The sequence below is a fragment of the Ovis aries genome, chromosome 1 (genome assembly GCF_016772045.2).
Source record: "Ovis aries strain OAR_USU_Benz2616 breed Rambouillet chromosome 1, ARS-UI_Ramb_v3.0, whole genome shotgun sequence".
Classification (NCBI taxonomy): Eukaryota; Metazoa; Chordata; class Mammalia; order Artiodactyla; family Bovidae; genus Ovis; species Ovis aries.
In genome coordinates this window covers 260,908,520-260,921,758 of record NC_056054.1, presented here as the reverse complement: position 1 = coordinate 260,921,758, position 13,239 = coordinate 260,908,520, and the positions used below count along the sequence as shown (strand labels likewise).

At 45.0% G+C, this 13,239-nt stretch overlaps 1 protein-coding gene across 1 annotated transcript in view; it reads left to right on the top strand.

Annotated features, from left to right (window-relative positions):
• DSCAM (DS cell adhesion molecule) overlaps positions 1–13,239 on the top strand; it is an 827,097-nt gene that overhangs the window by 770,261 nt on the left and 43,597 nt on the right. The window contains exon 28 of the mRNA XM_042237343.2: positions 821–997. Coding sequence (XP_042093277.2) covers positions 821–997 — 177 coding nt within the window. The remainder of the gene's footprint in view (positions 1–820; positions 998–13,239) is intronic.

Below are 13,239 nucleotides of genomic sequence, written 5' to 3'. Positions count from 1 at the left end.
ACATGGAAAATACACAAGACCGGAGCATCTTTTCATAGTGGTGGATGCCAAAATGCAAGCTCCATAAAAGGGGATGCCTGTGTTTGAATCTCTGGACCCATTTTGTTCAGCCTCTCAGCAGAAGGCAGCTTAAAGCAGCTCAGAGTTCAGACTGCTTAAGTGTTTCCTTGTAATTCTAAATAATCTGAATTTCAGGGCATTATAAGGGTCAATAAATAGCTTGCTTTAGAGACCTGATGGCTTCTCTTTGAAAAGTTGATTTTGTTCTGATGTCCTGAAACGAGACTTTTAAAAGTAGATTTGGTCTTACATCCATGATAAAAAAGCAATGAAATAACCAAAGAAAAGAGATTTTCAGTGCCTTTAAGCAGGTTTATCTGGTACAGTCTCCCCAAAGCCTGCCTTCTGTCCACTTGCCAAACCCATTGTTCCTTCTTTGATGTGCAATTTTTCAAACAGCCACTCTCAATTGTGTCCTGGGTGACATTCAACTCCAGGTAAATGCATGTGACTTTTCAAAGCACCCAGCCTGGATATTATGCTTTCAAGTGTCAACACCCAGCATGTTACCAGTGAAGGCCCTTCCAAAGAAATGGGCTTTGTCCTTTGCGCAGACTCTAGTTCCATTTCTGTAGAGTAAGCATAGGAGGGAAGTGAGTGAGTAAAGAAATTAGCAAGGACCTAGATGAAGAGTTCCTTCCATCTTCATCTCCGTGGACGCCCTCGGATCACTCGCGCGGTTCTTATAACCCATCATCCCTAAAAACTCCGCCATACTGTCGTCATTAACAGCCACCTAACATCATGACCCTGTTTTCAGGTACAATCCCCCCACTCATTAAGTCAGTTGTCCAAAGCGATGAAGGGCTGACAACCAACGAGGGGCTCAAGATGCTGGTGACCATCTCCTGTATCCTGGTGGGGGTCCTGATGCTGTTTGTGCTCCTGCTGGTGGTTCGGAGGAGGAGGCGTGAGCAGAGGCTGAAGCGGCTGAGAGGTGAGCTGAGGCTCGGCCGTCCCCCCCCGCACAGCGGGACCAACAGCTAGCTGGGGGGATCTCACCCCACGAATGCCTTTCCCTCTCTGGGCTAGATCCCCAGGCTGCCTGGTTCTGTGACCTGTGATATTCCTTGAGCAGGGTGTCAGGGCCTCACAGGCAAGTCATACAAAAGTTACTACTCAGAAACTGGGTGAAAGCCAACCTCTTTCAAGTGTCCTAAATCCTAACTTGTCAGTAGGGCAGACCAAGAGAATGACTTTCCCATGGGTTTGCCAACAACCACTCTTTAATTTTCAGTCTCTGCAGCAATGCCACCAATTACAGCCTCCTTTAAAAAGACCTGTCTGATGGACTCTGGAAATGAGAACTGTTTTATTGCTAGGAAGAGGAAATTGAGGGTTTATGGTCCCGGGAAAGCATTGTGAGGCAGAAAACACACGCTTTCCTGAATTAGAAATTGGAGCCGAATTCTGGTGTAAGAGTTTCGCTTTAACTAATAGAAAATAAAATAATAGATGATAATAACTTGGGCCAAATGAGAGCCATTGTCAGCAGCACCATTATTACAATGTCCAGCTCTGTAGATTCTGTGCACCGGAGCTATTTCCAGGTCCTGTGCAACAGCCCTACTGGCTCTGGCTCTGTGGTGTGAGGACAATGAGTTCTTTCAAATACAAAGCCCTGGACAGGACAGAGTTCTCTGTGTCCCTCCTCTTTACCTGTTAGAATATTGAGTAAATCCAAGTTTCAGTAGAATGCATATACAGGCTGCTTGCACTTTAGTGTCAGTGCAGTGAGGGGAATGCAGCATCCCCTGTGTTCTTCAAATTTGCATTTGAAAGACAAGCCTGAAAGCTCTGTCCTTAAGATGTCTGGGGATATCCCCAAGCCCTGCTGATAGATCTGGACGTTGACCTCTTGTGTAATTAACCATAGACCAGTTAGATCAGTGGGACGGGGGATATTTCCACCTGTCTTCTTGTAGCCAGGGCATCCTCTTGATATAGCTCTGTTAGGTAGTTAGTATAGGAAACAGGAGTCCAAAATGGAGGTGGCTAAAAGACAAGGAAGGGAAAAGCCTGAGAAAATAGAACAAGGGAAGGTCAGAGGACGGTCCGAGGACCTGAGTGAGGACCTCAGGTAGAACAAACAGCGCTCCTGGCTAGCCCAATTTGCATAGGGCAGGCCCGGGGGAGGGAAAAACATATACAAAGAGGACCCAAAGCGCCGTCTCTCTCTCTGTCTCTCTCCTGCACGCTGCCATGCTCCCCCACTCTCTTCTCTTCGCGTCTTTGGGTCAGCATGCCCTCACGCCTCAAGGATGGATTCTCTTGCTACTTTCTAAATAAAATAGAGCTGTAACACTGATTTGTCTAAGAGCTATAACATGGTCTGTCCAAGACCCAAGAGCTGGGACGTGCCGAGGGCTTTAATGTGGGTCACTCTAAATCTTTGTTGTGACGAGACAGAACCGAGGAGCACACGCTCACCTGACAGTAAGCACAAAACAGGAAGCAGTTAATTGCAACTGAGGAGGAAAGGGGGTGCCATTTATGAGAACAGCATCACAAAAACATTGTATTGCCTAATCTATTGAGAAATTCAGTATCAGGTGTGCTGTATTGGATTCTGTTCACAAGTGTTCATCATTAAAATACGAAAAGGACTTTTTTTAAAAAAATAAGTTTTTAGTTAATTATTTTTGGCTGTGCTGGGTGTTCATTGTTGCATGGGCTTTTTTCTAGTTGTGGTGAGTAGAGGCTACTCTCTGGTTGTGGTACAAGGGCTTCTCATTGCAGTGGCTTCTCTTGTTGTGGAACACAGGCTCAATAGTTGCAGCTCCCAGGCTCTAGAGCACAGGCTCAGTAGCTGTGGTGCACGTGGCTTAGCTGCTCTGCAACATGTGGGATCTTCCCAGACCAGGGATCAAACTTGTATCTCCTGTATCAGCAGATGGATTCTTTACCACTGACCACCAGGAAAGCCTCCAAAAGGACTTTTTAAACCACCGTCACCCTTTTTTTTTAACCAAAAACAGAAACCCATATCCTGGCCTGAGGGGCATTGTCATTGAGGTACCAAGGCTGTCTGTTCTTGTTGCACCGAGACAGATTGAACTGGCTGCATTTAGAAGACTAGAAATTGTCCATATAACATTCTTAAAAACCAACAGTAACACTTTCTCATCCATCATTCCTGTTTGATCACAAGGGTTTACCTACAAATGTGTTAAAGACTAAATCCCTCTCAGCATCTGCCCCCTGCCTCTGCTAAATTTACCTTTTCTTTTCGCCCTGGCCCCCGTTGCTTCCTTTCACCTCCCCAGCTATTGTCTAACTTTCCTCTTCTATTTAACAACTTGAACACCCCAACCTCGCTCTTCTCTGCCAAGAGCAAGAAAAAGATGCTAAAGCTGTTGCATATTCTTCCTGGTGCATTTGAGTCAGACCGGTGGCAGGTGGGATGTCCTTTCTTTTTGTTCTTCACAGTCCCTTGTAATTTCATTATTGCCTTGCAAGGACTCTGTCTAGAAAATATCCTGGGCTGGCATTTTTATTGTTGGCACCTCCGCCGTCCCACACCACTGTTTTGTCACTGGTCTCGGTACAGAGAGCGCCTCATCACATCCTCAAGTCCAGCCTTTCATTCCTCGGAAATGAGTTTGTTTTCTTTGTGCTGGAGCAGAGAGAGAGACCTAACACAAAGGTTTCAGCAGGGGCAGGAAATAAGTGCTGTGGCAAAGATGTATTCATGGGAGATGCTGAGGAGCAAAGAATCCCAGAGAAGTAGCTGGCAGGGCACAAAGGTATCTGCAGTCTTGCATTTTACTTGCCTAATAAAAGCTTCCAAGTCAAGAGTTTGAGGAGAGGGCAGGAAGAAGGGAAAATGATCAGATACCTCATTCCATAGCCTTCCAAATGGCAGGTTTTACTTTGGATACACTAAGATATTCAGTTCAACACATTCTCGTTGATTATCTTCCATGGACCAGATGCAATATTTTTTAAAACCAACTGTAAAATTTTCTTATTAACCATTTCTATTTGATCACAAGAATTTGTCCAGGTCCTGGAGAGAAAAGAAAGGTTACTAAGATTCTGTCCCAGGATAATGGAAGCTGATACCCTAGTGGCAGTCAGCAAAGGCTTACGTGGGATATGCTCGTCTTTCTATACCATTGAAAAATGTGCCGTAAAAGGGCAGAGTGAGTGACTAGGGCTATTGGGAGAATCAGTGAAAGGCCAGAAAAGAAAGTGAAAGTGTTAGTTGCTCAGTCATGTCCAACTCTTTGCAGCCCCATGGACTATAGCCCACCAGGCTCCTTGGTCCATGGGATTCTCCAGGCAAGAATACTGGATTGGGTTGCCATCCCTCCCCCAGGGTGTTTTCTTGACTCAGGGATGAAACCCAGGTCTCCTGCATTGCAGTCAGATTCTTCACCAACTGAGTCACATGGGAAGCCCAAAAGGCCAGACCCTGCCCCTCAAAGATCTGTCTTTTAGGTTTGAAGGGCCCTTGAACTGGTATGTTAATTAATAATACAACATGTTTCCCATTCACTTGTGGGAGGAAACTAGAGCCACAGAGTTTAAGGTAGTAGGTGCCCATCTATTAAACAGAGCCCATTAGTAGAATCATTCAGTTACTACCTGACCCACATAAGGCACAGATCATGTCCCTGGGTTAGAATGAGTTCAAATATATTTACAGATTGAATGGCTTCATACAATATTTTATTGTGTAAAATAAGGACATGTCTAATAATAGGTCAGTATTTCCTGAGCAACTACTCTTCAGGATCAAAACTGGAAATAGGAAAATTTGGATTATAGGAAGATACTGCAGGGGTTCCTAATGAACACTGTAGATCAACTCCATGCCATTGACCTTGTTTGATTGCTATATGCTGCTCAGTGTTTATAAGTAGGTTTGTTTCACTGTATCGACAAGCAACCTAGTTAGATAACGCACCATAACGTGCTTTATGTAAATTTTTTTTAAAAAAGAAAGAAAGAAAATGGGACTCAAGCAGTTTAGCCAACCTATATTCTTCCTTCCTGAGTGAATTACTAATTTTAGAGCCTAACGACCTCCTAAAGTCTAAATTGTCTTCAAGTGCTACCTTTTTTTAAAAATCTATAACCTTATCCACAAGTTCAGAAGCCACATTTTGCTTTAAATGATGCCCTGATTTTTTCCTATTGCTAGCTCCTTTGAAGTGCAAGGTTATAGAATAAATCACTGGCTGGGCCCAAGATCCCAGCAGTGCCAAATTATAAAAATTTGATTCCAATGTCAAGTAATCAAGGCCAGGGTCACTAAAAGCTTCCCCTCTTAGTATGAGTTTACCCAAGAGGGTGCAAAGTACCCAACCAGCATGGGTCAACTGGCAGTGCCAAGCCAAAAAGCTGCTTCCAACGTTTCAAATAAGCTAAAGATAAAAATCAGTGGATGACGTAAAATCTGACCTTCTTCCCTTGAACAGAAGCGTATTTATTATTTGAAACATGGTTTCAAATGGATTAATAGTTTAAAGCCGATTAGTTCCGGAAGACCATTCCTAAAGAGAATGTGGCCTTTGGTCATCCACAGGCACGGCTGAAGGGGTGGGCCATGGCTGTTCTAATATTCCATTTATCTGCTCTGCAAATATCTGAGCTAAATCTCTCCTCTGTAAAACCAACACTTAGCTTGAACTCTGATAATCTAAAGGAAGAAAAGTGTGCATCTGGGAGCTCAAAGACACTTGGACTCAAGGTAGACGTGTATAAAGGTGGCCAGGATGCACTGAGTCATATGCGTGCAAATAGAGTGGTGGGTGGGCCCCCCAGAGACGTCACTGCCCAACTAATGAATGTCCCAGTGGGGGCTGAGATGGGATCAGAAGTCTGAAACTGTAGTTCTCAGCTTTGCATCTTCTTCCTTCTTCGTTCCTTTTTGTTTTCTTTCTTTTTGGCCTTTTGACCTTCATTTCTTAAAAATCACCCTTTCAAAGCTTCAAGTGTGTTATGGCAGAACTAAATTTTTAAAAAGGGTTTCTTTATCTTACAGTGGGAAAGCACAGCAATAGAGGGAAGGTAACAGAGCCAGGCCAGTGGCAGCCACGGAGCGAGGGATGTGGGGATGCCCACAGGGGTGGGCAGGGTGCAGGCAGGAGCAGGAGGGAGCCAGGTGGTCTCAACCCAGGGCTTTGCCCTGCCTGTGGGTTCTATTTTGTCCGTTTTTGTATTCAGTTTTCTGAGATGGCAAGAATATATGGTCGTCTTTTCTGGGTTATGTATTTTGTCATGGCTTTGGAATCAGCTTTCATTTGACTAAATGATTGGGGGTCCTTTTTGCGAGCCTATAAAAATGTGAATGGAGGTTTTAGAGCCCTTGGGAAAATAGCTGCTTTATGAGCTCCCTCTCAATTCCGCAGAAAAGCAGGGGTTGTTGTGAGGGAGCTTGGAAGTAAAAGCTTTTGAGAGGTGGTAAAGCAGGGGAAGGGGCTTCCCAGGTGGCACCCACTAAGTAAAGAACACGCCTGCCAATGGAGGAGATGTTAAGTGATGTGGTTCCGCCTCTGGGTTGGGAAGATCCCCTGGAGGAGGGCAGGGCACCCCACCCCAGTATTCTTGCCTGGAGAATCCCATGGACAGAGGTGCCTGGTGGATTACTGTCCATAGGGTTGCACAGATTTGGACACGACTGAAGCAGTTTAGCAGGCTCGCAAAGCGGGGGGAAATCTGCTGCTATCAAGTTGGTTTTGTGTTTGGGAGGCGTGTGCACGTGATTGCCCTGGAGAGGTATGAAGCAAAGCAAATTCCATTCACTTAACTAGGACCTTGGGGATGGAAGTGTGACGATGTGCCTATGAATGAGAGTCCTCTATTTGAAAGAAACATTAGGGACTTCCCTGGCAGTCCTGTGCTTAAAGACTTTGACTTTCAATGCAGGGGAGGCAGGTTCCATTCCTGATCAGGGAACTAAGACCCCACATGTCTTGTGGCCAAGAAACCAAAACATAAAAAAAGAAGCAATATTTTATTAATAACAAATTCAATAAAGTCTTTAAAAATGGTCCGCATCAAAAAAAGTCCTTAAAAAATAAAATAAACATTAGAGCATGTACTCAGGACTAGCACAGCTGCAGCGCTGGAGGCCTGTGCTGCCTCATTGATAAGAACACCTAACCCAAGTACAGACCCCTCGGGAGGGATGGTTCACAAAGAACAGGGAACGGAGGAACCACCCTGTGATGCTTTTACCCAGCTGGGATGCCTCTTCCAGAAAACTGACTGAATCACGATTAATTGACAGAGTGCTAGCATTTTCCATGCTTTCTTCTTCCTTTTTCCATAAGTTTTTATACTGTCCTGCTTTAGTCTCTTAATAGCTGTGCAAATAGGTGTGAATAAACTTGACATCTTGACACTGTTGTGCTCTATTTTGCTGACATGAAAACTGAAGGGAACTTGAAAACCACGCATCAGTTAGGTAGGGACTAGCAGGAGAGCTGAGATCACTTTTTTCTACCCAATCCTTTCTCCATGACACTTCTTCAGTTTTGGAACATTCAGAAAACAAATAGTCTGTCACATCCATATTAAGCTATCTTAAAAAGATATGTCAAAGAAACATGGAATTAAACACAATCAGTGTATTAACACAGAATCAATAATGACTTTATCATTTTATTTTTCCCCATGAAAGATATTTGGTTTGTTCATTTCTCATCTCTATATTCATTACTACCCAGGCCCCCCTATATTTAAAGAAAAAGGATTCCTTTTTGCTTGCCTGTCCTTAACCTACTGCCCTTCTCTCCACTTCTTTTCCCCTCTGAATTCTTGGAAGACTCTTTGACAGTTAACTACAGCATGTCTCACAAGCTCCTCTGAATCCTGTCTCACTGCTCGCCCAACCCCTCAAATGAAAATGCTCTCCTAAAGGCAGGGGGTCACTTACCTTAAGATCCCCAAATTCTCCTTTCAGCTATCATCTTCCGGCCCTCTTTGCACATCCAGAGTGTTACCACATGTAATTTTTTGAAACATTTTTTTTTCCCCATCATTGAGCATCACTAGGAAAGCCTGGTAATGTGTCTCCATCATCTCCTAGACTGAAAGATGAAGGGAAGAGCACAGAGCCAATGACGGATATAGAGAAACAGCCAGGGCTTTAGAAAGGTGTCAAAAAGTCTAAATCTCAGACTGAGCTGAAATTTGTGGGGGGAAAAAAGTGGCAGACAACACAAAAGAGCGTGGAGCTGTGTTGGGAAAGAAGAAAAAGAAGGCTTGAGATGATGTTCTCATCTTAACAGATGGCAGGTAGAAGAAGACGGACTCAGCATCTGTTTTACTTTGGTGTGAACCAAGAGAAGTGCTATTCAGACCAGAAAATGTGAAAAAAGAATTATAGAAAAAGAAGGAAGGATGAGGGGGATTTTGAGAAAGGAAGGGAGGGAGGGATGGGAGGAAGGAAAAGAAAAAAGGATAACTCGAGTTGTTGAGAAAATCATCAAAGCCCCTGATTACTTAAATTGATTTACTCTTTCAAAACCTCCTATGTGCTGGTGATTTCGGGAGGACTGGAAAGGATACTGCCTAAAGTCATCTTCCTAACTCCTTGCTAGTAGATCAGGCAAGCCAGGCTTACAACAAACTATTACACAGGACCCCAGATGATGAGAACCAGACTGTGGGCACCAGCTGATGCAGTGATAATCCCCAAGAGGGACGTTTTCTCTCATTGGAAAGATTAGCAAAGGTGTTGTGTGGTTCCTCTCCATTGTTGTTGTCCAGTCACTCAGTCGTGTCTGACTCTTTGCGACCCCATAGACTGCAGCACGTCAGGCTTCCTGTCCTCCACTCTCTCCCAGAATCTGCTCAAACTCACGTCTATTGAGTCGGTGATGCCATCTCTAACCATTTCATCCTCTGTCACTGTCTTCTCCTCCTGTCCTGAATCTTTCCCATCTTCAGGGTCTTTTCCAATGAGTCAGCTCTTTGCATCAGGTGGCCAAAGCATTGCAAAACCCTCCCCAAAATTTTTTTAAGATTCTGAACAAAATGTTTTCAGACATAATCCCAAGGACCTTTGTACATCATCTTTGAACAATCAGATTAGAGGTATTAGGAAGTATACTCCATACCCATTTTCGAAAAATAGTAAGTTCTAGAAACTGTAGATTGAAGTAAATTAGTTTAGGTTATAGGATAGTTTGTGAGCATCAGAGGACATGATAGGGATCAGCCACAGCCTGGACAAATCCTATTTGCACCTTGACACGGTTGATAGAGAAGAGAGGACCAGGTTACAGCACTGGGCTGAAATACAGGCGAGCTAAGCTGATTTCTGAGATGGCATAAATCCAGGTGGGAGCTAATGTAGTAAAGGATGAAAGGCTAAAACCAAGAAGATAAAATTTAATAGGGATAATTCGAAAGTATCCAATATAAGTTGTGAAAATTCATTTACATAACATATAATGAGCATTGTGTTCCCAACAGTGGGTAAGAGACTAGCAAAAAAAATTACCAGTTTCTGGGCTCAGCCTCATTTAATAAAGGACAATAAGAAATCACAGGTCTTCCACAGAAGAGAGTCTCAAGTGGAAAATTACCTAGAAATTCTGCCATCTGAGGAGTGATTGAGAAAATTAGAGAATTCAGCCCAAAAACAGAGAACACTGAAGCCAAGCTAACTCGGACATGCCAGCTACCTGGAAATATTCAAATGGCTTCTCAGTGGTTCCAGAAGGTGCCTTTCTTATAGCCAAGGAGAAATTACATCAAGGGATTTCAACACAAGAATAGGAAGGTGTTTTTCATAAGGAATTGTATCCTCAGGAAAAGACTGTGTGACTTTACCGTACCAGAGGCTGGAGATAAAGACAAAAGGGCCATTAGACAGACAGCGTGAAACCAGGAAGTCGTGATGCAAAGTGCCAAGACTGAGCTGAACAGGTGTGGAGATGCTAGACAGGTGCAAAGGTCCTCAGAAGCCCAGGGAACCAGAACGCCAGCGTCACCTGCTGGGTCGGGAGGGTGTACAGAGCAAGTCATGTCTGGGGGGAGGGTGGGGCAAGGGCTTGGAAGAACAAAATCATGGGCGCTCTTGGCAGAGAATGCAAGAACAGAAAACTCAGAGAGGTTTGGCGGTTCAAAATAAGGGGGAACCGAGCTAGAAAGACAACTAGGTCCAGCACGGGAGGCTGGTACCCTGAGCTGAGGGGTCCTATTGGCAAGGAGTCTTCTTTGAGAATTTCAGAGTACAGATGTGACCAAGTGAGGGGTGTGACTTAGAGCCATTTCTGTCCTTTCTGCTGTGGGCAGACTGCTTAGAGGGCGGAGAGTCTGGAGCTGGGCAGACCAAAGAGGGAGATGCTGATGAGGAAATGAGAATTGAAGTGGGGAGACAGAAAAAGCCAAAGTCCTAGGGAGACTGATGTGTTGAGTGGGGAGCCCTCAACAGACATGGAAGCCAGGTCAGTGATGGAGGAGATGTCGGCACCGTCCGGTCAGCAAAGGTATTGTCTTCCCTGGGGCTGCTGTTGGCCCCAGCTCATTGTAGCATCTGTCCAGGGCACTGTGGAAGGGATTCAGACATTTATTAGAGGAGGATTTGAAAAGTCTGTGATGCTCTTAAGATACCATGACTCCATGATTTTTAAAATATTCTCTTAATTTGTCCCACATCCCCTTCTTGCCCCTAAAGAGGAGAGTGTCCAGAGTTCTTCCTTTTCTTCTCCCCACCCCCTGCATGAACTGAAGACCCAGAACCCATAATATTCTTGACATCTCTCCCAACTGGCTTCCAAATCAGCACCCCTCCACACACAATTTACTTTAATACATTAAAGGACTCGATATCTTTGAAGCCAGGCATCTCAGCCTGCAACCAAATTGCTGTTTCCTTGCTTCCTGAAGGAGCTCAGAATCCACAACTGGCTCCTTCTGTGCCCTGGAGCATTCTCCCTGTTAGTGTGTACCCTCTTTAAGGTGATATCAGCCTTACTTCCTCTCCAACTGACCCAGCCAGAGAGTACCCTCCAGGGTGTGTCCCTTGGTCAGCTTTCATGAGGAATGCTCTCCTCTGTGTAACCCTAAGGATATAACTTGTGTCTCCCTCTATGGATAAAGGGCTTCCCTGGGGGCTCAGATGGTAAAGAATCCACCTGCCATGCAGGAGACCTGGGTCCAATCCCTGGGTCAGAAAGATCCTCTGGAGAAGGGAATGGCTACCCACTCCAGTATATAAAGCTTTGAGGATAATGATTTTAAAAGAGTTTGTATTAACAGACACTAGTTATGATTTCCTGCTCAGCTGCAGCAAATGACTGAATGTATCTGGATCCCAGTTTCCTGATTTCTGAAGGAGGGCTCAGAAATTCCCAGGCAGATGGGTATAAAGGGGACGTGGGCTGGCAGTCCTAAGTAATCCGGGTTCCTAGCATGTGACCCTAGTCCACTTGATCCCACCCCCAGGACACATTCATGCCTGGTCCCTGATGCCAGCTGTGTCATCCAGACGTGGGCTGGCAGTCCTAAGTAATCCGGGTTCCTAGCACATGACCCTAGTCCACTTGGTCCCACCCCCAGGACACATTCATGCCTGGTCCCTGATGCCAGCTGTGTTATCCAGACTCTCCACCAGCTTCATACTCCACCAGCTCTCAGCTTCCTCAAGGGGGCTCAGAGAAGAAGTGAGTTTCCATGAATATAATGTTGCTCACAGTTTCAGATGAGTCAGAAGGAGGAAATAGTAGTCAAGATAGACAGAGAAAGGGATCCACTGTAAGGTGATGAGCATAGGGAAGGGTAGACCAAAGAGGCTTTGGGTACCAAAGCCTGTGGATGAAGCTGCCTATTAATTGTAGACACAGAAATTTTGCTTTGGAGCTTGTCAGTACCAGAGGACTTCTATCCCCACTGGTTGGAAGCTGTCTTTCCTTGGCACATTGATAGGGAAAAAAAAAATCACAGGAGAGAAAGCTGTGGTGATTCACTTCAGGAATAGAAAAAGAATAATGATGGTGTCAGAACAAGGACCGCAGATCCATCCTGAAGACGTTTGAGTCTGAGTTCCCTTCACATTGTGAGCTGACGTGCAGCATTTTACTCTTTGGAATTCCAGCCTCTTTTTAGAGCATTGAACTAGCCAGTGCTTGGTTGTTCCATCGAGCTAATTAATCCCAAGCTTCTGGCACCTTATATATGTGTATATGTATATTTACTTTGCAAGTGTTAAATCATTCAGGAAGAGAAGAAGCTTATCTTGTCTTTGCAGATAAATGTAAAGCCACAAGATGGGAAATTCAGTGCTGCTTTGCCTTCTTTGCTTTGCCATATGGATGGGGTGAAGGGAGCTGTTTCACTTCCCAGACTGAACCCATCTGTGCACAAGCCCGGGGCCTCCTTGTAGGTGGGACCTGGCATCGCTGACTTGAAGAGCAGTGCTTTGGTGCACAGGATGACTGCCTGTGTATGGCTATTCCTGCGACTGTCCGTCCACACCTCCCAGTTACAGCATCCTGCTCCCTGACACAAAAGCGACTGCATTCAAGGGTCAGCCCCCAAACACCAAAAAGCTCCAACAAATGAATTGCTTCACTCACACTCAGAGTCAGCTGAATCCATTCCCAGAAAGTTCCATTCATTGAACATTTAACATCAAAGCTTTTTAAAGAAAATTGAAAGAAAAATATGAAGACCCTTGTGTTCTTAAAAAGGAAGCATTCATTTTTTTGCCAGGACAAAAATGTGTAAAAGGAACAAATTATATTTTAAGGGAAATTAGAATTTCAAAATGAAGCCATCCAAAAAGTTTTTTTTTTTTTAATTTACATCATTTTTATGCAGGATTTCTTTTATCAGGAGTGGTAACTGTAAGGCCCGACCCCAGGGGCCATGATGGGCCGCCCCTCCTTTCCCTCCCACCGGCGGGGGAAATCCCTAACGGAAGGAGCCTCCCAGATCCCAGGGACCAATGACAGCACACTTCGCCAGCTAAAGCTGCCCCACCCCAGCCACGTAGAAGGACCTATCAGCCCTCGCTGCCCAGGCCTGGCAACCTATCCGAACCCCCTTCCATTAACCTGACCATCCCTCAATGAACGTACATAAGCCACCTCCAACACGGTCTGGGCACGGACCTCCTCAACCTGCCTCGTTTGGGTCCGGGAACCCCGCCCAGGAGCGCTTCCCCATTAAAAGCCTGTTAGACACTCTTTTGGTGTCCTGGTCGTCTTTACCTAA